Here is a 24,492-nt window from a genome sequence, read left to right on the forward strand (position 1 = left end):
TCTGCACAGCTTAATAGATCAAGAAAACACAAGAAAACAATTTGATATCAATGCAATCATATCATTTTACATTCTTCATACCATCCCCGTCTTTGCCTTTATGAAGCGCACATTCCCAACACCAATGTACAGTATATAAAAGCAAACCTTCACAATATCATTTTCTTTATAACCATTAACTAGTTTGTGCCTTCCTCCAGTCACAACCTTCCGTCTGCCTCCAGCTGCTATGATTATGTTGTGCAATCAAACAGGTCAAATTATTACCCTTGTCTTTGCTTCGCTTTCTGACCTTTAGGTATTTGTGTTCTTCTCGTCGGCTGTCAATCAATGTCTGAGAGATTGGTGGTTGAACCTGTTTTGCTACTTCTACTAAAAAATGACTGAAATGTTTTGAGGATGCAAGTCTGGGTATAATGCATGCTTTTATTGTTTGCCTACGTTCAAAATCATGGCCCACTGAAACCCAATATGCTCTGAGCAAGAATTACCAGTCTGTCTCAGTGCACTGTCTACCCACTGTGTGTCTGTTGTATTTTCCATGATATAATTGTTTGGGAGGAAAAAAGTGAATGACAAACTTCTTTTAAATTCTCAGCCATTTAATCATTTTCATATAATATACACACTGACTCAAGTTAAATGTAATATGTCAGTTCTTCCTCCTACCAGTATGGATGCTGCTATTGAGAGGAAAGCTTTAAGTATTGTAGCATAGTTGATTTAACTGTTTTCTCAAGCACAGAAATAATAACCATTAATAAATTGATGACATTGCTCACCTTATTAGCCCTTTCACAGGGCACATCAGAATCAAGTGGCAAAATAGTCATAATATGTTCCAAACACAAATACTACACATGTAAAAACCTCACATTCACAGGTTAATAATTCAGAAATTGCTCATTTATAACTTTGCAGTATACTGCACAGAGCTGGCCCATCCATTAGGCCATATAGGCAACTGCCTATGGCCCTGGTGTGGCCCTGGTGTACCTAGGGCCCCACAGACTCACAGACCGGCTCTGATATTGTAGTATGTGATGGCTTATACCAGTAGTACAGTTACAAAGATAAATCAATGCAAACTCCACTGAAATGCAACCCGAAAAGATCAACAGAAAGAATTTCTGAACCTTAACATAAAAACATCCTTATATGCAGAAATATAGGTCAATAATGAGAATTTAGCAAAAACCTAAACAAATGACACCTGCAAGAAACCTGTAGAGAACAAGTCCAAGTAACAAAAATTGGACTGAGGTAACGCAATTATACAGGACATTCTTTATACACCATTTGAACTAATTGCTACTAATTAATTAAGTAGTACTTATACAAAGAGGCAATGAATAGGTAGCAAATTAGCAAACAAACAATGAGTAGGCTGTAAAATGTAATACACTTGGTGCAAGAGAGCATGGGATCATTTTTTAAAGACCACAGTGAGCTTGGTGTAATGCCTTATCTAAAAACCGGAACCACATCCCATATCACTGCTGTAGTATAATGGTTATGGAGCTGACTTTGTAAGCTGAAGATTGCAGGTTTGATTCCCTGGTAAAACACAGCTGTGTAAGACACTCTGAATAAAAACATATGTTAAATGCTCGTAATGTACAGAAAAGTTCATGCAGCTGAGTGTCCCTTCCTGTACCCCAAAATTATATTATCGATTTAGAGGGGTCTAGGGGATCGTTGACAGTTCCTGAATCTTTTTTTTTTTTTCTTTTTTTTTTTTGGTGAGTTCCTGAAATTTTCAGTAAAACAAAAACAAAAATAATAATTATGTAAAATCAGAATTGAAAGTGATGTTTCCTTTGCTTTGGTACACAAAGGTAATGTAATGATAATGGGAGGCTGCTTCAACATCTTACAGAAGCTAAGATTTAAAGTCTCTCTTTGTCTCACAGACCGATAGCTGTGTTCCCATATTAGCTAGAGACAACTCAACATCACAAGAATTACACATATGTTAAAAAGTGCAATGTGTGAAAGTGTTACATCAAATATTGTGTATTATTGTATTTTCTGCAAAATCATTAGCATTTATAGAGCCCGTTCAGAACTTACAGTATTTACTGACCCGAACACAAATAATCTACTGCACCAATCTACACCAGAGAAGAGATTATTCTTGATATTTATTTATTTTATATATATTTTTTTTTTTGGACTAACCTAATTCTGGATTCCTGGCATACAGTTATATCATGGGACTAGTACGACTCTCAGTTCAGCGCAATTCAGTTATTTATATTCCACTTTTCTCAAAGGATGAGATGTCATGAAGAAGATTACAGATATCATGGAAACTCTGGGAGCAGAGCAAGTCATGGGTGACATTCCGTTTCAGAGCAATGGATAAAATACAGGAAGCTGTGTTGCTTCGCTGCTTACTTGTTTGGCTTGCATTGCCATCACTGAAATAAATTCACTATAAGAAAACTATGATAAAAAAAAGCTGAGTCATTGTTCACACGTGGTGAGAAAATCAGAAGCTTGTGGAAAATACTTGCATGAAGAGGTCAAATAAAAGCAATCAAGGCTTTAATCAGGATTCTCGGGAATTCTCAGGAATGCCAGGCAAATGGAAAAAATATATCTAGTTTCACAACAATTTAAGAAGAACTCAACCACTGAGACAAAAATGTCAGTCGGTGAAGTGAATGAATGCGTCAGGTGGACTGAATAAACAATGGCTCTTGTCAGCGAGGGCGGGGCAGCCCAGGGGGTAGGAGTCTGCTCCACACTGGGGCTGAGTAACAGAGTGCAGGATGGACTCCTCTACTGCCGTCTTTGGGCTTCTTTTCCTTGTGTGCAGTACAGAAGGGCAGTATGTCACAGGTAAAGAAAATTATGAAACCCTCTCAAAACATGAGTATTTGTTCAAAATTTTGAACGTGTTTATGACGTGTTCGACTTGTTTTCAGGTTGAACTGTGTGTGATACAGGAGACCGTCATTTTGATTTGGGATGCCTTGTTTATGTGAATTTCAGTCTTGTCAGCTCTAGGGTAGCATAAAAATACATTGATATATTTAATGTTAGAAAAACCTGCTTTTAAGAGGTTAAAACCAAAAAGGTTTTTAACTGAGGCTGAATTTGGGTTGCAAATAACCTTTGAAGAATGACAATGATTGGGATGTATACCCTGGAACTTGCTGCCATGTGTGCGTGTGTGTGTACGCGCATTTGTGTGTGCGTGTGTTAATAACCAAGAAAGTGAAGTGGGTTCAATTAGGGGGATGTCAAGGGAACAAAGGTTAGGGTTTTGGATATTTTGTGAGTACGAAACTGCACGAAACTACAGGCTGCACCTCTCCCCATCCCTCCCTTCCCCCCCTGTAAATGACTAAACTTAGGGGTGTAACTAGGCAGCTGTTTAATAGGTGACTTAGTTGATGCGCCAGTCTTAACGACTACTTGTATTTTTATTTATTTTTATTTTTCCATAGATTGCGTTGTTGCCGTTCTCGTTGTTAGTGTTAATCAGTTTAACCACCAGGGTCCAAGTTGAACTATGCGGTTGTTCCCTGTACTTGGACCGGTACTTCTCTCTAGGGGTTTCGTCATACTTGTTCCTGGTTATGGTTATACACTTTGTTGTACGTCGCTCTGGATAAGAGCGTCTGCCAAATGCCTGTAATGTAATGTAATGTAATGAAACATTATGCGGTAATGGCTGATAGAGAGCATTGTGCGAGCCTTCTAAAATGCCTAAGCTATATGTTGTGAGTAGCAGAATACACTCAGAAATATTGGCAGAGAACAACAGGATTACGTCTCTGTATGTGTGACACTGAATGAGATAAAATTTCCTTTGCAGATATTTAGGGATTACAAAATTCCATTCACCCCACTCCCTCTAAAATGGCCACCCTATGGCTATGGCCACCTAAACAAAACTTTTGATTATTCAATTCAAAACTCGAAATCTGATACAGTGCAGTGACATTTTAACACACCAGTACATAATGCCAAAATTGTGTAGTACAGCCATGGAATTTGTTTGGAGATCCCTAGTTATAGAATAATTTTCACCGACAGGGAGACATGTGGCCAGCACTGAGCAACTAGAGGGAGGTGTATCATCCAGATACACTTCACACATCATAGCAAGTTAATACTGTACATGCCCATCCAAAGCCGACAAAACTAATCAAAAGCACATACACACTCCAGCAGATCAAATAAAACTGGTAATTATGCAAGCTCTGTAGTAAAAACTTGCCACTCTGTTTATTTTAGGAAGTTGTGCCATCCCCTCAAAACTTTGTTGCCGAGGACAAGATAATTCCTGTATTAGAACATCATGCTACTGCGATGAGGCGTGTAAAAATTTTATTGACTGCTGTCCTGATTATAATAGTGTCTGTGCAGGTAAGGAAACATATCTATAATATTATATTATATTATATAATATTTATGTTAGTATTCATAAATGCAAATAACTAGGGGAGTGGGGTGCATTTTTCTTGGACTGGGCAAAGGCAAGGAGGGGGGTGGGGGGGTTGGGGTCTTCTTAAAAGCCAAAATCATTTAACATGATGATGTTTTTCATTTTTCATTAAATATTCCTACACAGATAACCAGTTATGGATGTAAACAATCTCATGTTAAAGCTGGTAATCGGCACTTTAACCTCATATTCATTGTTTTATTTCAAATCCAATGTGCTGGCGTGCAGAGACAAAACAAAAAACAGTCCTAATACATTTGTGTGTATATACTGTATATATCAATCAATTCAAACAATTCACATGTGGTTAAATTGCACATTCCCAGCATTTATTAAAGGGTATTTGTGTACATTTTAGTTTCAAGGTGTAGACATTACGAAAGCACTTTTTTATACATACGTACATGCAGTTCCCGTTGGCCTGCACACTTTGCTCTTAATATCACACTGATACAAATGAATTCTGGCCTCAACTATTCACAACACGTTTTTTCCAGAACTCTGCAGACCCTTTTAGGCACTTCTTAAACTCTAACTTGCCCATCCTGTTGTTGCGGCTAACTAGTGGTTCACATCTTGCAATGTAGCTTCTGTAGTTCTGTTCGTCAGGTCTTCTGTAGTGGTTCACATCTTGCAATGTAGCTTCTGTAGTTCTGTTCGTCAGGTCTTCTGCAAACAGTAGTCACTGACACATCCACACCAGCACCCAAAAGAGAGTTTCTGATCTGTCAGACAGGCGTTTCGGAGGTTTTTTTTCAATATGATGAGAATGTTTTGGTCATCAACTGCAGAGGCCTTCCTTGGTCTCTTACAGTGCTCTCTTTATTCTTAACATTGTTCTGATTTTGGGAAGCCTAAGGTTTGGCCTATGTCTCTGACAGTTTTTTCACACTTCTCAGCCTCATGTCTTCCTTGACTTTCATTGGCACAACTCTGGTGCTCTTGTTGACAAAAGTCTATAACAGACTCCACAAGAAGCTAGAATCAAGACTAAATACTGAAAGCCCTCTTATACCTGCACTAAGGAAGCAATTGAACACATCTGCCTCAGAAACATTTGTGAAGCCATTTGTCACAAACATTATGGCGCCCTCAAATGGGGAGGGGCTATGTATAAAAAGTGCTGTAATTTATACATGGTGAAACCAAAATGTATTTAAAAAATACCCTCAAGTAAATGCTGAAATTCTAAACTTTAACCACAAGTGAATTGTTTGTTCTTAAATTATGGAGTACAGCGCCAAATAAAAAAATATGTATTTGTCCCAAACACTATGGAGCTTGCTGCATATATATCACCATGTATTTATATATGTATGTATCATTGTTTCAATTTCCTACACAGGGACATTTCTAACTGTTGCAACAACAGCAATCAGAGCAAACCTGGAAACTACAACAGACTCCACTATTTCATCCACACCAGCCATGACTACTGGGAATTCCAATACCTCAGCAACCCCAGTGGTAGTTGCCAAAAAAACAAGTTCTGCATCAGTCCCAGCAGTTACATATACAAGTACTTCACAAACACAAGTTGTCAGAGATATCACAACTCTTTCTATACCTAAAGACAAGTCCAACATGACTCCAGGCACATCCACTCATACTTTATCGACAAGCGCAACCACATCCACTAGGACTATATCAACTACAGTTACATCTACTAGAAATCCATCTACACCTGCTGTCACAACCACAAATAGTCTGTCAGGGCCTGAAGTCACATCTAGTCATACTTTATTAAACACTACAGCCACATTTACCAGTATTATATCCAGATCCAGAAGCACTTTATCAGCGTCTGCAGTCAGATCCACTAGCACTCAATCAACATCTGCTGGCACATCCAATAGTACTCCAACAACACCTGCGGTCACATCCAATAGTACTTTATCAGCACCAGCAGTCACATCCACTACTACTCCATCAACACCTGCAGTCCCATCAACAAGTATTTTATCAGTACCTATTGTCACATTTACTGGTACACTACCAACATCTGCACTCACATCACACACAAGTAATCCATCAACAGATGCAACCACATCCACTAATACTTTATCAACACCTGCAGTCACATCAACTGGCTCACTGTCAACACCTGATGTCTCATCCACTCATAAATTAGCAACACCAGCAGTCACTTACACAAGTAATTTATCAAAAATTGTAGTTACATCCACTCGTACTTCATCAACAGCTGCAGCTGCGTCCACAGGTACTTTATTGACACCTGCATTTTTATCCACCAATACTCTAACCACACCTGCAGTCAAATCCTCTAATACTTTATCGACACCAGCAGTCATATCCACAAGTATTCCATCAACACCTATAGTCACTTCCACTAATACTTTATCATCACCTGCAGTCACATCAACTCGTCCTTTAGTAACACCTGCAGTTACTTACACTGGTACTTTATCAACAACTGCAGTCCCATTCACCCGCACTGTATTAACACCAGAAGTCACATCCACTAGTACTTTATCAACACCTGCAGTTATATCCACTAAAATACCAACAACATCTGCAGTCACATCCACAATTACTCTATCAATACCCATAGACAAATTCACAAGGATTCCATCAACACCTGTAATCACATCCACTAGTACTCAATCAACACCTATAGTCGCATCCACTAATGCTTTATCATCACCTGCAGTCACATCAACTCGTCCTTTAGCAACACCTGCAATTACTTACACTGGTACTTTATCAACAACTGCAGTCCCATTCACCCGCACTGTATTAACACCAGAAGTCACATCCACTAGTACTTTATCAACACCTGCAGTTATATCCACTAAAATACCAACAACATTTGCAGTCATATCCACAAGTACTCTATCAATACCCATAGACAAATTCACAAGGATTCCATCAACACCTGTAATCACATCCACTAGTACACAATCAACACCTGCCGTCACTTACACTAGCACTTCATCAACACTAGCAGTCACATCCATTAGTACTCTAGTGTCACCTGCAGTTACAACCACAAGTACTTTATCAACACCTGAAGTTTTATTCACTAATACCCCAACAACACCTGCAGTCACATCCTCTAATACCATATCAACACCTGCAGTCATGTCCACAAGATATCTATCAACACCTACAGACAAGTCCACTAGTATTCCATCTGCACCTGTAGTCACATCCACTAGTAATCTGTCAACAACTTTAGTCTCATCCACTGGTACGTTATCAACACCTGCGGCCACATACACAAGCACTCAATCAACACCTATAGTTGCATCCACTCATTCTTTATCCAAACCTGCAGCCACATCCATGAGTACTCTGTCAACAACTGCAGTCACATCAACTGACACACTATCAACTCCTGATATCACATCCACTCATCCTTTAGTAACACCTGCAGTCACTTACACTAGTACTTTATCAACAGCTGCAGTTCCATCCACTCATACTCTAACAACACCAACTGACAAATCTACAAGTATTCCATCAATATCTGTAGTCATATCCACTCACACTCCATCAATACCTGCCAGCATGTCCACTAGTACTCTATCAATGCCTGCAGTCACATCCGTGAGTAAACTATCAACACCTGCAGTCACATCCATTAGTACTCTATCAACACCTGCAGTCAAATCCACAAATACTTTATTCACATCTGCAAGCAAATCCAGTAATACCCCAACAACACTGGCAGTTACATCCACTATTACCGCATCATCACGTGTAGTCACATCTAGTCATACATTATCAACATCAGCAAACACATCCACTAGTACTCTATCATCACCAGCAGTCACACCCACCGGAACACTACCAACACCTGCAGTCACATCCACTAGTACTGTGTTGACACCTGCGGGTATAAACACAAATACCGCAACAATACCTGCAGTCACACCAACTAATACTCCTTCAACACCTGCAGTAACATCAACTGACACACTACCAATATCTGATGTCACATCCACTGATCCTTTTGCAACACCTGCAGTCACATACACTAGTACTTTATCAACAACTCTAGCCACATCCACCAGTATTCTGTCAGAACCTGCAGTCACATCCACAAATACTGCATTGACATCTGCAATCACATCCACTAATACTCCAAAAACACATGTAGTTACATCCACTAGTACTTTATCAACACCTTCAGTCACATCCACTATTATTGCATCACCACATGCAGTCACATCCAGTAGTACATTAGCAACATCAGCAATCACATCCACTAGTACTCTATCATCACCTGCAGTCACACCCACTAGTACACCCCCAACACGTGCAGTCACGTCTACTAGTACTCTGTTGGCACCAGCAGGCATATCCACTATTACCTCAGTAACACCTGCAGTGACATCCACTAATACTTTATCCACATTGGCAGATGCATCAGCTGACACACTACCAACACCTGCAGTCACATCCACTAGTACTGTGTTGACACCCATAGTCACATCCACAAGTACTTTAGTGACACCTGCAGGTATAAACACGAATACCCCAACAATACCTGCAGTCACACCAACTAATACTTCATCAACACCTGCAGTAACATCAACTGACATACTATCAATATCTGATGTCACATCCACTGATCCTTTTGCAACACCTGCAGTTACTTACACTAGTACTTTATCAACACCTCTGGCCACACCCACCAGTATTCTGTCAGAACCTGCAGTCACATCTGCAAATACTGTATTGACATCTGCAATCACATCCACTAATACTCCAACAACACCTACAGTTACATCCACGAGTACTTTATCAACACCTGTAATGACATCCACTATTATTGCATCAACACATGCAGCCACATCCAGTAGTACATTAGCAACATCAGCAATCACATCCACTAGTACACCCCCAACACATGCAGTCACATCTACTAGTACTCTGTTGGCACCAGCAGGTATATCCACTATTACCTCAATAACACCTGCAGTGACATCCACTAATACTTTATCCACACTGGCAGATGCATCAGCTGACACACTACCAACATCTGCAGTCACATCCACTAGTACTGTGTTGACACCCATAGTCACATCCGCAAGTACTTTAGTGACACCTGCAGGTATAAACAGGAATACCCCAACAATACCTTCAGTCACACCAACTAATACTTCATCAACACCTGCAGTTACACCAACTAATACTTCATCAACACCTGCAGTCACACGAACTAATACTCCATCAACACCTGCAGTAACATCAGCTGACACACTATCAATATCTGATGTCACATCCACTGATCCTTTTGCAACACCTGCAGTCACATACACTAGTACTTTATCAACACCTCTAGCCACATCCACTAGTATTCTGTCAGAACCTGCAGTCACATCAACAAATACTGTATTGACATCTGCAATCACATCCACTAATACTCCAACAACACCTACAGTTACATCCACTAGTACTTTATCAACACCTGTAATGACATCCACTAATACTTTATCAACACATGCAGTCACATCCACTAGTATTGCTTCACCACATGCAGTCACATCCAGTACTACATTAGCAACATCAGCAATCACATCCACTAGTGCTCTTTCATCACCTGCAGTCACACCCACTAGTACACCCCCAACACATGCAGTCACATCTACTAGTACTCTGTTGGCACCAGCAGGTATATCCACTATTACCTCAATAACACCTGCAGTCACATCCACTAATACTTTATCCACACTGGCAGATACATCAGCTGACACACTATTAACACCTGATGTCACATCCACTCATTCTTTAGCAACACCTACAGTCACATACACTAGTACTTTGACAACAACTGCAGTTCCATTCACTCATACTCTATCAACACTTGCAGTCACACCCACCAGTATACCACCAACACCTGCAGTCAGATCTACTACTATTCTGTTGACACCTGCAGTCACATCCAGAAGTACTTTATTGACACCTGCAGGTATATCCACTATTACCTCAGTAACACCTGCAGTCACATTCACTAATACTTTATCCACACTGGCAGATACATCAGCTGACACATTATCAACACCTGATGTCACATCCACTGGTTCTTTAGCAACACCTACAGTCACATACACAAGTACATTATCAACAACTGCAGTTTCATCCACTCATATTCTATCAACACCTGCAATCACATCTGCTAGTACTCTACCAACACCTGAGGTCACACCCACTATTACATCGCCAATACCTGCAGTCACATCTACAAGTACTTTATTGACACCTGCAGTCACATCCACCACTACTCCATCATCACCTGCAGTCACATCAACGAGTATGTTATCAGTACCTGTTGTCACATCCACTGGTACACTATCAACATCTGCACTCACATCCACAGGTACTCCATCAACAGATTCAGCCACATCCACTACTACTTTATCCACACCAGAAGATACATCAACTTACACACCTGATGTCACATTCAATTATCCTTTAGCAACACCTACAGTCACATACAGTAGCACTTTATCAACAACTGCAGTTACATCCACTCGAACTCTATCAACAACTGCAGCCAAATACACTAGTACTCAATCGACACCTATAGACACATACAGTCATACTCTATCAAGACCTGAAGTCACATCCACTAATATTCTGTCAACAACTGCAGTCACATCCACAAGTACTCCTCCAACACATGTAATCACATCAACAGCTTCAGTCTCACCTACAAGTGCTCTATCAACACCTATGGTCACATCCACAAGTAATCTATGGACAGCTGCAGCCACATCCACAAGTACTTTATCAACATTTGCAGTCACATCATCTAGTCTTCCAACAACACTTACAGCTACATCCACAAGTACTCTATCAACACTTGCAATCACATCCACTAATACTCCAACAACACCTGCAGTTACATCCACTAGTACTTTATCAACAGCTGCAGTTACATCCACTAGTAATTTATCAACACCTGTAGCCACATCCACTAGCAGTCTTTCGACACTTGCAGTTACATCCACTAATACACCAACAACACCTTCAGTTCCATCAATTAGTGCTCCATCCGCACATGCAGTCACATCCAGTAGTACTTTATCGACATCAGCAATCACATCCACCAGTACTCTATCATCACCTGCAGTCACAGCCACTAGTACACTACTAACACCTGTAGCCACATCCACTAGTAGTCTGTCGCCACCTGCAGTTACATCTACCAATTTTTATTTGACATCTGCAATCACATCCACTAATACACCAACAACACCTTCAGTTACATCCACTAGAACTCCATCTACACCTGCTGTCACAGCCACTCATACTTTATCAACATCAGAAGTCATATCCACTAGTAGTCTAATAACACCTGCAGTTAAATCAACTAGTGCTACATCAACACCTACACCTGCAGCCACATCCACTCAGACTCAATTGACACCTGAAGTCGCATCCAATAGTACTTTATCAACATCTGCAGTCACATCCACTAGTAACCTTTCAACATCTGCAGTCACATCTAGTAGTGCTCCATCTATACCTACTGTCACATCCACCACTAGTCTGTCAACACCTGCAGTCACATCAATTAGTACTCCAGTAACAACTGCACTCACAACCACTATTACTTTATTGACACCTACAATCACATCTACTTCGACTCTGTCATCACCTGCAGTCAAATCCACCAGTAATTTTCCAGTCAAAGTAACTACCAATAAAATTACAACTCCACCAGCAGAACATTCCACAGTCACCAGTACTGAATTTAGCCCCAAAGATACGACAGACCATCTCTCTTCGGCCACAACACAATCCTATGGGGACATCTCCAAGCTTACTGTGTCCAGCGAAACCACGGCAGACAGGGGACCCACATCTTCTACACCCAAGGGTCTGTTGCTGTTCAAATTTATACTGGTGAAATCTATAATGTCATAAAGCTAAAATTATTATGCACAACACAGCAGTGAATTATGGGGTATGTTTTATCAGTCAGCAAGGTACTTTACCCCAGATGCACCAACTGGACAGATGGCTAATAGAATGACCATGTAAAAAAAACAGGTTTTGTATGTAACTATGTGAATAAGGTCCAAATGAGCCAAGGAATACAATAACCTTATAAATTCTTCCTTTTTTGCAGATCTTCAGACAGTGATTGGTCAGATGAAGGTGTCCATTATGGCTCCTGCTCATGTAAAGAATGTAGCTGTGGTGGAAGCTTTCCACAATGTAAGACTGATTTTATAGCATTATGTGGGGCCACTAAAACTACTGTCATAGTCACATAGCTTCAGTACAGCTGTGTCTAACAAGGCGATAGCTGCTAGGCCAAAGGGTTTGACAACTATTAAACTTGTTTGCCAAAGTGCTGTGAAAGATCATAAAAAAACTGGATTTATGATTTCTGTTGTTAATTCACCCATTTATTCCCTGGTTTACTCATGCATTCCATATGTCCATTTTATCTCCACAGCTCGCCCATGTTCTTCAGGATTATTTAAGAAAAAAATACAGTGATGTCAGCTCCGTAAGAATTATCAGAATCACCAAGAAATGAGAAGCCATATTTACAAGTTTTGTGTTAATCTCTAATGCTGCACCAAGAGTTTCATACTTTTTTACCTTTATTTGAATAGGAAGTCACAATGAGATTGAAACTCTTTTACAAGTGAGACCTAGCCAAGGCAAGGTAAACCAGAATTGTACAACAACAAGAACAAATGTAGGCTTCACATCATGCAGTCAAGAATCGGGAAATTTACAACTTGAAACAGGTGCATGGAACAGAAAGTATGTCCATTATTTTCCATTCGCAATCTGGTAGTGAAATGAGGAACTCAAATTTCAGTTTAGCCTCATTCCAGGGCCAGGAACCATGGTAGCACAAGCTCATCATTTCAGTCGTAGTTTGGACACTTGGAACTTTAAAGTAAAACCATTTATTAGATCTTAAATTGCAGCTGCCTTGCAACAATAAAAAGGCAAAAAAAAACGGCAAAGGATGACCAACCAACAAGACTGTGCAAGATACAATGACGGGTCCTGTAACCCAAATTAGAGACATATCTCCATGCTGCATGATACAAGAGATCAAAGTGTGACAGGGTAGGGAGACAAATCTATAAATAAAGTATCTATAAAGTATCTCCATAGTCATGTTGCATAAACCAGCAGGAATAAACCAGCCATTTTAATGACTTAAAAAACATGACAAAAACATTAACCTGTAGAGAAATCCCAGGGTGGAGAACACTTGTAATTAAAAATTGTTATTCAGAAAATTGGTCGCAAATAACACAGAAAACTTAAGAATCCCATTACGTCATGACAAAAGTCATGTCAATGAATGGTAAAAGCACACCAGAAGAATTTGTGAAGTGAAAGATTTGTATTGTGTTCATGAAGACAGAAATAATGAGCTTCTACAACCTTCAAGAAAGATAAATGAAATTAACTAATTTATTTCATGGTCCAAAAATGTATTACGTTGTGAAGGTTGGATCCTTGGTACTTGGTTGCCAGTCATTATGAGTAGTAACCTTAAACAGCCAAGATTGTGGATACTAGTATTGGTAAGGTATTGCATGGCTTTTAAATTGTTGGTATGTTCCAAAAAGGCAGCTTCAGAAAGGTTTTCACAAATCTTTTCATAAAGGTCCTTCACGTTATATTATTATTTATTCAAAGTATTTATTGTTTTTAAATCAACTTTGAACATCATGGTAATGCTACAATTTTATCAAACAGTTTTTCTTGTGGGAAATTTTGTTTTCCAGAGAAAAAATAAAGGAAATATTTTGAATGTAACAGTGTGTATCTGTATGGTTTTTTGTTTTTCAATAAAATATATTTTAAAAGAATGTTGGTCACCTTTTTCTGTATTTTGTTGTCATATAACACGCTAAATATTAACATTTAACTAAAATGTAGTCTCTCCACCGCGAGGTGGCAGTACAGTATAGTTGTTCGGTCATTTGTTCATTCACAGTGTTACATAAATACAAACATAGTATAATACGTGTTCGTGATTTAAATACAGTTTAGTCTACACTTAATGTTCATCTAATATTTCGCAAAAATTGCTGGTAGTACCATCGACTCTGATAGCTATCACATATGCCTACCTTGCCAAATAGCCTCATCGTCACCATTACCTCCGAACAGCAACGTTATAGCCTAAATAAATGCACTTTTAGCGTTTTAGACGTAGCCTATTTGTGATGTTTCCACAAGCGAATAGCTTGCTAAAAGCTTTTTTGCACACGACACCTGCACTTGGATCAATGAAGTGTATTACGGTTTATGAGTAGCATGTCTATACTCTGAGGAAAAAATGAGCAGTTTGATCAGTTCATTATTTAATACGTTATAAATATTATTTGGCCATTCCATGTTTAAGCCAGTTGGTTCCCTGTACTTTGCCGTTTTTAGACCATCACGTGGCCGAATCGCTGATCCCATCGTTTCGATCCGTATTGCAGGTAAATTGCATCATATGTTGTCAAGTGAAACCGGAGTTGATCTAAGCAGTGGATAGCCTACTACGCCAAACTGGTCATTACAATTGTGTAAAACTTGTCCGGATCATAGGCAAATCTGTCTCGCAACAACTAATCTGAAGTTCTGAACTGAAAGTGAATAACATTAACCTGCCGGTAAGGCTACATCATCAGGAACGAACGAAAATCATTAGAAAGTCTAGATGCATTTATAAAAGCCGGTAGAGCTAATCTACACATTGTACGTCCGTAGTATATGACTATGTCGTCTGTGGTGTTGTTATTGAGCTACTTAAGTACTTTGTTTGTTTGTTTGTTTGTTTTGTTTGACACTCTAGAGTCTAGACTTTTGTTTGCAAGCCACGGTCCCGATATGTTTGCAGTGTGTTAATAATGCTTGCTAATCAGCATGTGGTGAGTTATGAAGTTCTTGGATAGTTCTAAAGTCAGGCTCGCTAGAATTTACGTGAAAGCATCATATCTGTTTAGACCTAGGCTATATACAATTAATATAGGTTTCAGTTTATCCTGGAGGGGGCGGCGCTTGTCATGTAAGAAATATCGGTTGGCGACAAATTGACTATTGAATAATGGAATTCCACTACAAAGGTTAAAAAGAGAGGTTTTCAAAACAACTGTGTCGGGAGCTTTTATTATTTATATTCACTCTGTAATATCTTTGCTTGTTACCGAAGAATCAGCGTTGGGAAAATGTCTGAAGACCAGGAAGCACAGGAGGACGAACTCCTGGCTCTGGCCAGCATTTACGACCAGGAAGAGTTTCAAAGGCATGACAGTGCGCGGGGAGGCCAGGTCCAGATCTGTCCAGACTTGCCCCCGGATTTCAAAGTCAGTGTCAAAGCAGGTCGGTGTGGGACTTAAAATTTGTATTACAATTTGTTAAATTGCGAAGGGGCCTAAATCCTGAAACAAATGAAGTGTTTTCATTTTTATCCGGCAGATCTTTCTCACAAAATGCCTTATATTTCAGATTAGTGTTGCTTGTTTGGCAGCTCATTTCACTTGTCATGCATGGCTATCTGTTGTCAGGAGGCAGGTGTGCAGACTATGGGGTGTCATTCCTACCTCCGCTGGTGCTGAACTTTGAACTCCCTGCGGACTACCCTTCGACATCTTCACCTCTGTTTACACTAAGCTGCAAATGGCTTTCAGAAGTCCAGGTGAGTCTGGGACACCAGGGATTAGGATCTCCCAGTGTTTACGGCCAGCTTGACACATGCTTAACTCAGTGGAAACTAGATAAGAAAAAAAAACCTTGAATAAAAAACAAATGCAATGACATAAATCATTCATGAAGTGTACTCCTCTGACACAATTTTTATGTGTGTGTGTTTGTGTGCATGTGAGTGTGTATGCGCACGCGAATGTGTGTGTGTATGTGCATGTATGCGCACATCTGTGTATGTGCACCTGTGTGTATATGCGTGTATGCGCATGTGTATGTGTGTATACGCACATGTGTGTTTGTGTGTATGCGCACGCGCACCTGTGTGTGTATGTGCATGTATGCAAATGTGTGTGTTTGTACGTGTGCATGTGTGTGTATGCGCACGTGTGTGTGTGTGTGTGTGCACACGTGTGTTTGTATGTGTGTGTGTATTCAGGTTCAGGTTCTGGTTACTTTATTTGTACCCGTAGGTAGATTTGGTTTGCAGTAGAGTCATCCACGTGTATGCACACGTGTGTTTGTATGTGTGTGTGTATCCGTCCTCCAGATAGCAGCTGTGTGCAGGCACCTGGATAAGCTCTGGCAGGAGAGCCTTGGAAGCGTGGTCCTCTTCTCCTGGATCCAGTTCCTCAGGGAAGATGTCCTCAGCTTCCTCCAAATCTCCTCCTCCCTAGAACTCCCGTCTCAGTGGGACGGTGACAACGCACGGGCCCACAAGGAAGGGGCGGGTCACGGCGCGTGGGCGGGGCTGCATGGCCCAGGGCCTGCCACGCGGGCCGACTCTAATGCGGAACTCCTGCTCCAGCTCCTGGACTTCGACAGAGCCCAGCGTCACAAGGAGTTCGACAACCAGCTGTTCGACTGCGGAATCTGCTTCTCGAAGAAGCTGGGCGCGAACTGCTTCAGCTTCAGGGAGTGCAAGCACGTGTACTGCACCGAATGCACACGCGGGTACTTCCAGGTCCTGATCCGGGACGGGGCCGTTGACGGCCTCAAATGCCCCCAGTCCGATTGCGGCTGCGAAGCCACGCCCATGCAGGTATGGTGAGCCCTCCCTGCTGCACGAAGACATGGGAACATGTGTTAACATCCCAGGGAATGATCTAGAAAGGATTAAAGAGGGAGGGACAGTTAGGCTGGAACCATACTTGATTCAAGTTACTCGAATGCATGCGCAAGATCACTGTCACGTGTATCCTGCGGACGTGAAGAGCATTCTTTGTAAACGTCCTCAAAAATTAACGTTTCGTGTCCGCAAGGTACAATACCACTGTAAACCATGGGGGGCAGTATACATTTTATGCCGAGTGGTGTGATACTGTATGTGCTAGGAAGAATGGTGGAATCATTTGTAGAGAAGCCCTGATCTGCCTGCTAGTGGATACACCTTTTAAACCTCCAGTCTGACAAAGTAAGCAGACATGTTTACAGTGTCACTCAGGATGCAACCACTTCATGCACACAAACAAATGTTGCGCAGTAACATTCAAGTATGTGTTCAGCTTTGGAGAACTGAGCTTGCAACCTTAAGGTTGTATGTTGGGTTCCTAGGTGGGGCACTACCATTGTACGCTTGAGCTTAACATGGAACATGGCTTTAGTAAATATCCAGCTGTATGAATGGATTACCTATAAAGGAATGTGAGTTGCTCTGGGTGAGAGCATCATGCTAAATGCCTCAATGTAAAGTGTTGCCAAATGTTTTTTATGGTATATACTGTATATCTTGTATATATACCTGACTCCATCTGAATAGAGAGCAGGACACAGCAAAAATGTAATGTCTCATATTATAATATGGTTGATGTTAAACTGTAATTATTAATTAAGTGCATGTTTTATTTGGCTTTGGGAAGTAGTAATGCATTGAGACTGGGATCCTAAGCCGTGCGTCTGGCAGGTCAAGCAGCTGGTTGGCGAGGAGCTGTTTGGGCGCTATGACCGCCTCCTGCTGCAGTCCAGCCTGGACGGCATGGCGGACGTGACGTACTGCCCGCGCCACGCGTGCGCCACCGCCGTCCTGGTGGAGCCGGACAGCCCCAGCGCCATCTGCACCTCCTGCCGCTACGCCTTCTGCACCCTGTGCAGACAGGGCTACCACGGGCTGTCCCGCTGTGCGGAGAAAGGGGCGAGAGGGGAGGCGGAGCCTGACACTGGCGAACCTTACGCTCCTGTTCCTAAAAAGGAAGGTCAGGAGGGTTTGCGTCTTTCCAACCATTTGAAAAACCAGTAGCCCATTCAATTCTGCTTTATTGTCCAAGGGATTCATGTATTTTGAAGCTGAATACCATCAGAAATGCAGAGGTGGGTAACCCGGCTTCAAAGAGTAAAAAGACCATGTATTTGCTCCACCACCATGCACTAAACCAGCTGACTCTAATTAGCATAGCTCTTCAGCATGATAGGAGAACTAATTATTATGATCAGCTGGTTTAGTGCATGGTGGTGGAGCAAATACATGGTCAGTCTTTTTACTCTTTGAAGCCGGGTTACCCACCTCTGCAGAAATGTTACCATACTCCGTTTTAATAATGGGAAGTTGTTTTATAATTCACCGTTCATGTTTCTAACATAAATATACATAATGTTACATGCAGTAATCTGACTACATATGGTTTTGTATTTAAAAAGATTTGTGCTTTTAACGTTGCCTTGAAAGTCTGGCCATCTCTTAAATTACGTGAGCGAGTAGCTTCCATTTTGCAGCCATAAGCTGTCAATTTCCCTTTCAGAATCGCAGCTTTATTTTGGATCTGATCATTCAAACTGGTACATTTCTATGAACGTTAGTCCCCATGTTGGGGCCTAATTTGTGAATTCCGTCTTGCTGAATGATAAGGTATTACAGCCCCTTTCTGGGTGTAGCAGTTGAGTCCATCAAGCAGAAACTCAAATGAAGGAGAAGTTTGCACGAAAGCCTGAAGTGGATCGGCCCTGGTGGTGGATCGGCTCTGCCATAGAGCATCACTGTGCTTTGCCTGTCTGCTGCCGGTTTCACTTTCCCACCTATGTGTTGCAGATGGACTTCGAGGGCTCTGGGATGACTACGACACTGGGAGTAAGACCCGGAGGAAGTTCTTGGAGAAGCGCTACGGGAGAAGTGTGCTCCAGAACAGGGTGGAATATGTCCTCACCGAGAGCTGGTTGGATACCAACACCAAGAAATGTCCACACTGCCAGGCCACCATACAGGTGAGATGCTCTCCTGGCCAGTGGCTCCAAAGGTGGTGATATTAAGAGCCTGGCGGCTGTTCATTTTGTGACACATAACCACCCGTTTTCTAGCCTGAGGGACTGGAGCATGGAGAAAATGAACATTCCATGCAGGGGGAGAGATATTCATAATTGGCTTCTCCGGAGGAAGAATTTTTTATTTTGTTTTTGGATGCATTTTTTTCCCTCCGAGTAGACATAGTGAAGATGTGGATCAAACCGTTTTTGTGTATTTATTCATTTCATTCTGGCATGGTTGGGCAGGTCATCCAATCAAAGAATATCCATGCAAACAAGAGGTTGTTTTTTTGTCTTTCTCTTACTGTCTTCAAAGTGTTTTAGTATCAAGTAGTATCTGCTCAGATCAAGATTTATATGGTTATGAAAAATACCTATGTTTATTTGACATGTTGAGTATGTGATGGTAAGTTCACTTGGTGTTAGATTTAATTTAATTTAATTAATTTTCAAACATTATATACACCATTAGTCCTATATTATGACATGGTTCATGCAGTACCCTTTGAAGTTTGTGTGGGAGGTGTGCATCTCACACACCTATAAGAGCCTTAGGGCACAAGTCTTAAATTGACCTGTTTGAACAGCAAGCAGGGTTCTGATGAAGACCTGTGTGGTCAAAACCTCAACCCCTTGCATAGTAAATTAAGTGTCAGTATTTGTTTTTTGGAGCATTAAGCGAGTGTGCAAGTCTTCTTTGTGTTTGTGACATGTTCCTTGTGACCCAGCACCTTGCGTGAGCCTTTTTTTCTTGGTGCGTGCACGTTTGCTCCGATAGTGGATAGTCTTCTGTCTGAGTGAGTGTCTCTCTCTAGACTGGATCTGTGATGGGTGTTAATGAACTGGCCACATGGAACTGTCTTGTCCCTCTTAAAGCTGACTCGCATGCCGTTTCTTGCCTTACAGAAGGATGGAGGCTGTAACAGAGTGCTGTGCTCCAAGTGTCACCACTACTTCTGCTGGGTTTGCCTCCGACAGGACAAGATTTCCGAGCACTTCTCTGACCCTGCCTCACCCTGCTCCCAAAGCTACTATCACCAGTGAGCCCCATCCAATCCTGCTGAGGTCAGCAGCTTCACTGTGCTTTGATCAGTCTACCCAGCTCTGTATCTGCCGGCGAGCTTCACAGCGCACTTCTGCTAAAACCAGGGAGTTGACATGTTGTATTCAAGAGACTAAGCAGTGTACTCCTGCAGTTCGGATGGTCACTGATGGTGCTCAGATGTGTCGTTCTTAAGCCCTAACCGTCTTTAGGTACACTGCTCCCAGTGAGGGCAGAGTTTCACACGCCCATCATTCATTACATTACATTACAGGCACTTAGCAGACACTCTTATCCAGAGCGACTTACACAACTTTTACATAGCATTTTACATTGCATCCATTTATACAGCTGGATATATACTGAAGCAATTTCGGTTAAGTACCTTGCTCAAGGGTACAACGGCAGTGTCCTACCCGGGAATCGAACCCGCAACCTTTCGGTTACAAGCCCAGTTCCTTACCCACTGTGCTACACTCCGTTCCTGACTGCACACCAGAAAATCGCCCAGGATAGCGATGAATCCTGTGCTCCCCGTGTGCCAAAACTCTGCTCCCAGTGGGGGTAAACTGTCACTGCGTTACATAAATGTTCTAATGTTCTGACATTACTCCAGGAAGCTCTGTACAAGTATATCAGTGTTTTGGAAAGCCCCAATATTCACTGCTAGGAGGCATATTTCTTTATGAAATGATAAATTAAAAGCATGTGTACTCAATAAGAAGCAGTATATTTCAGTGTGTATTTCAAAGGCAGGTATATGGATAAACTGGAGCTAAAATAAAATTTTAATGTTGAGTAATAAGAAGCAGCCTTGTTTTGGTCTGCAGAGTATACATAATCTGATGAAAAACACGTTTTGAACGTACAAAAATGCCAAGTTACTCACACATACAAAGCACTGTCTATAAGTCATTCTTTCAAATCTAGGCCTGCTATTAAATGTATTGATGTCACATTTGTGCCAAGTTACATGCAACAATGTTGTCTAATTTAGCTCAGGCAAAGTAAACAAGCTGTATTCCACAGCAATGCTACCCAGTGTTTCCAAAATTATTTCAAGTAGCTTGGCCCTGTGTGTACAAGCAAACAGTGCATTAACGAGGCAAACGTGTGGATAGGTTCCCTCCCAGGAACTAGAGTCTGAAGTCGGAATCAGTCATTGCATGACTCACGTTCTTGTTCACTAGGAACTGGAGTCAGTGAACGAAAAGTCAGAATTTGGAGTCAGGAATGAAAGATCCAGTGAATGAATCCGGGAACAAATCCTTTTATGAGTCAAAGGTCTCGTGTCCCTGAAAGGAACTGGGACTCCCGCCACTATTCTATTTGTAGTTGTCTATTAATATAATTAAGCAATAGCTCATGGCAGGCCGTGGTATATAGTTATTATATCACAGTTAAGGGGCGTTGTTTGGCCCGACGCGAAGCGGAGTTTATTAGTTTTATAAGTTAATATGAATTACTTTCCCTGAAAGATTATACAAATGCGAAAGCGAGAGGTTAAATGTTTTATTCTTTTGTTACACTGCCAGGCATTGTAATGGACTGAGAGGTTTTCATGAGTTCAAGGGCAGCATCCGAAAGTGCTGCAGGCAGCCACTCTACCCAGTAAGCCACTAGAGTAGGAAACGTAGGAACAGAAAAATTTTGAGGGTTTAAACAACTGCACTTCTATGTATATATGTAATTTCGCGTTGCAACCGATAAGTCATTAGCAAGGTAGCTGACGGTAAACTCGGTGAAAATGCCAAAAGCAGAACTGTCTGAAGTGTGGGTGATTGTGGTGTTTAAATTGACAGCCATCTGTACTGCTATACAGTTGGTCTATCATTTTGTTAGTGTTACGTGTTACTGTGTCCTGTTTTGCTTGTGTGTGTGTATGTCTTTAAGATCTAGGTGCAGCTCACTGATAAGCTGACTGAGGGCACCTGTGTGAAGGTGTGGGCTGAGCCTATATAAGTGGCTCCTTGCCCTGTTCACACTCTCTCACTCCCTGACACAAGACACAGCTTTTCTGTTCGTTTTCTTGTTTCCAATGTTGTTGTCTTTTTGTAAATAAATGTCCATATGCTTTTGCATCTAAACTGGTGTCGTGTGCCTTCTTATGTTGCGGCTTTTCGAGCCGGCCGTAACAATTAGCAAGGTAGCTAACATTAAACTTGGTGAAAATGCCAAAAGCAGAACTGTCTGAAGTGTGGGTGATTGTAGTGTTTAAATTGACAGCCGTCTGTACTGCTATACAGTCGGTCTATCGTTTCGTTAGCAAGGTAGCTAACATTAAACACGGTGAAAATGCCGAAAGCGGAATTGTCTAAAGTGTGGGTGTCTTTTATTTGTATTTCTAAAATATAAATGAGTTTCCTGCAAAGATTTTACAGATGCAAAAGCAGTACTTTAAATGTTGTATTTTTAGTTAGCCAGCAAGCCAGTGTAATGAGTTCAAGATTATCTTCAGTCAGAGGGGGGATTGAACTTGGGTCCATGAGTCATGTAAGATGTTCCAAAGGCGGAGGCACTATCCAGTGAGCTACGAGGGAAGTAGGCATCAGACCTGCAAGGTTATACTGTTTACTGTAAATAAATGTGCGCTCTTGTATATATATGTTAATTTTGTGTGTGTATCCGATGTTTTGGTTGATGTACCTAAAATCACCAAAGACATATTTTTTTTGTTGGCTAGGAGCATTTGAGGCAGGAAAAAGAAGAAAAGGAGAGAATGCAAAATCCCCTTAGTTTGGGGCTTTATTGCGTGGACATTTTTGTGAATTTTGTCTGTTGAAATAGGGTCAGAAGGTACATAAATGAATGTTTTTAAGGGCTGAGAGTCTGTGGTTGTTGTGGTTACTTCTGTGGGGAACTCACACTGAAAAGTGCCCAACCCTCAGTGCTGTATAGGTATGGGGCATAACTTGGTGTAACTTGGCTGGATGGTATACCTGCCATTCCAATTTTTAAAAATCATTTTTATTTTTAATCTTTATGAACTTATGTATACATTTTATTTATGTATTTATTATTATTATTATTATTATTATTATTATTATTATTATTAATTAATAATAATAATAATAATAATGATAATAATAATAATAATAATATGGACCAAGTACCGCAGGTGAATTGCAAACCAGATAAGAACAGGAAAAGCAAGCTCTGTTATGAAAATGCGTAGGAGTGAGTCATCCTGGGTGGAGCAGAAGCTCAAGCGTGATTCTAGGTGCACTGACATTCTCCGTGGTCCAGCATGAAATCCAAGTCATGATGGCCTCGCATCTGTGTGGGTGGGAGAGAAATGCCTTCAGGTTTCAGCCAGCATGTTTGCAGATTGGATATTATTTAGAGACCAAATTAATCTGCTGGCTTTCTCCAAGGATATGTTATGACAGATATGGATTCTCAGTGGAGGAAATGCAGTACATATACAAGTTTCTTGAGACCTACATGTACATATCCACTTACCTTTTAATTTTGGGACAATGATAAACCCATAATTCTTGAGTTTATCAATGAACTTTGGTGTGATTGCTTCAGGAAATATTGTATTATATCCTTGTGGTGTGGGGATGGCTGGTTTAAGCAGCCACACCTGCCCTGGGTCAAGCTAATTAGACCTGGCCAATTGGATAATTGGTTAAGAATTAGATAATTGGCCAGGCTAATTGGACCCGGGATCAGGAGTGGCTGCACCTGTGCGTAGTGAGGTAATCAGTGCGCACAGGTTAAATCTGCCAATCCCACTCACGGAGGAGCCTCTGTCATGACAGTTTTAACATCTGCTCCTTGGCAGTAACATCTTGCCAACCCTCGTAAATAAATGTGGACTATTTGAACATCTTCTCCCTGTGTCTCTGTGCTGGAGGGCCCCGTGGAAAGCCACTTCGGTGGCCTGTGGCAGGCGTGTTTGCCACAATCCTGTATCAAGTTTATCAAAATCATTTCCTGAAAAAATAGTGGGTGAACATTCCATTTATTGAGATGTATGAAAAATGTTTGTGGTTGTAAATCAGGGTTGCTCAACCCTGTTCTTGGGGATGTGCTATGCTCTAGGTTTTCTCTCCAACCCTGTCAGAGACACTGTCATTCAACAGCTAGAGAGCTCATT

General features: G+C 41.2%; 2 protein-coding genes across 3 annotated transcripts; both read left to right on the forward strand.

The window, feature by feature from the left end:
• The first annotated feature begins 2,766 nt into the window (after window positions 1–2,766).
• Window positions 2,767–14,266, forward strand: LOC135253452 (mucin-2-like). Its single transcript, XM_064332753.1, has 5 exons — window positions 2,767–2,847; window positions 4,252–4,383; window positions 5,808–12,314; window positions 12,567–12,655; window positions 12,900–14,266. The coding sequence occupies exons 1-5, from the start codon at window positions 2,778–2,780 to the stop codon at window positions 12,981–12,983; spliced, it is 6,882 nt and encodes a 2,293-aa protein (XP_064188823.1). The 5' UTR covers window positions 2,767–2,777; the 3' UTR covers window positions 12,984–14,266.
• Window positions 14,267–14,480: 214 nt separating this feature from the next.
• Window positions 14,481–23,032, forward strand: LOC135253453 (E3 ubiquitin-protein ligase RNF14-like). Of its 2 annotated transcripts, none has more exons than XM_064332755.1 (7): window positions 14,481–14,907; window positions 15,621–15,790; window positions 15,976–16,106; window positions 16,662–17,153; window positions 18,015–18,303; window positions 19,134–19,306; window positions 20,252–23,032. In XM_064332755.1, the coding sequence occupies exons 2-7, from the start codon at window positions 15,637–15,639 to the stop codon at window positions 20,387–20,389; spliced, it is 1,377 nt and encodes a 458-aa protein (XP_064188825.1). In that variant the 5' UTR covers window positions 14,481–14,907; window positions 15,621–15,636; the 3' UTR covers window positions 20,390–23,032. The 2 variants fall into 2 exon arrangements, with proteins under 2 accessions (XP_064188825.1, XP_064188824.1); XM_064332754.1 differs by lacking the exon at window positions 14,481–14,907 and adding an exon at window positions 14,915–15,081.
• The last annotated feature ends 1,460 nt before the right edge of the window (window positions 23,033–24,492 follow it).

This window comes from Anguilla rostrata, chromosome 4, assembly GCF_018555375.3.
Source record: "Anguilla rostrata isolate EN2019 chromosome 4, ASM1855537v3, whole genome shotgun sequence".
NCBI lineage: Eukaryota > Metazoa > Chordata > Actinopteri > Anguilliformes > Anguillidae > Anguilla > Anguilla rostrata.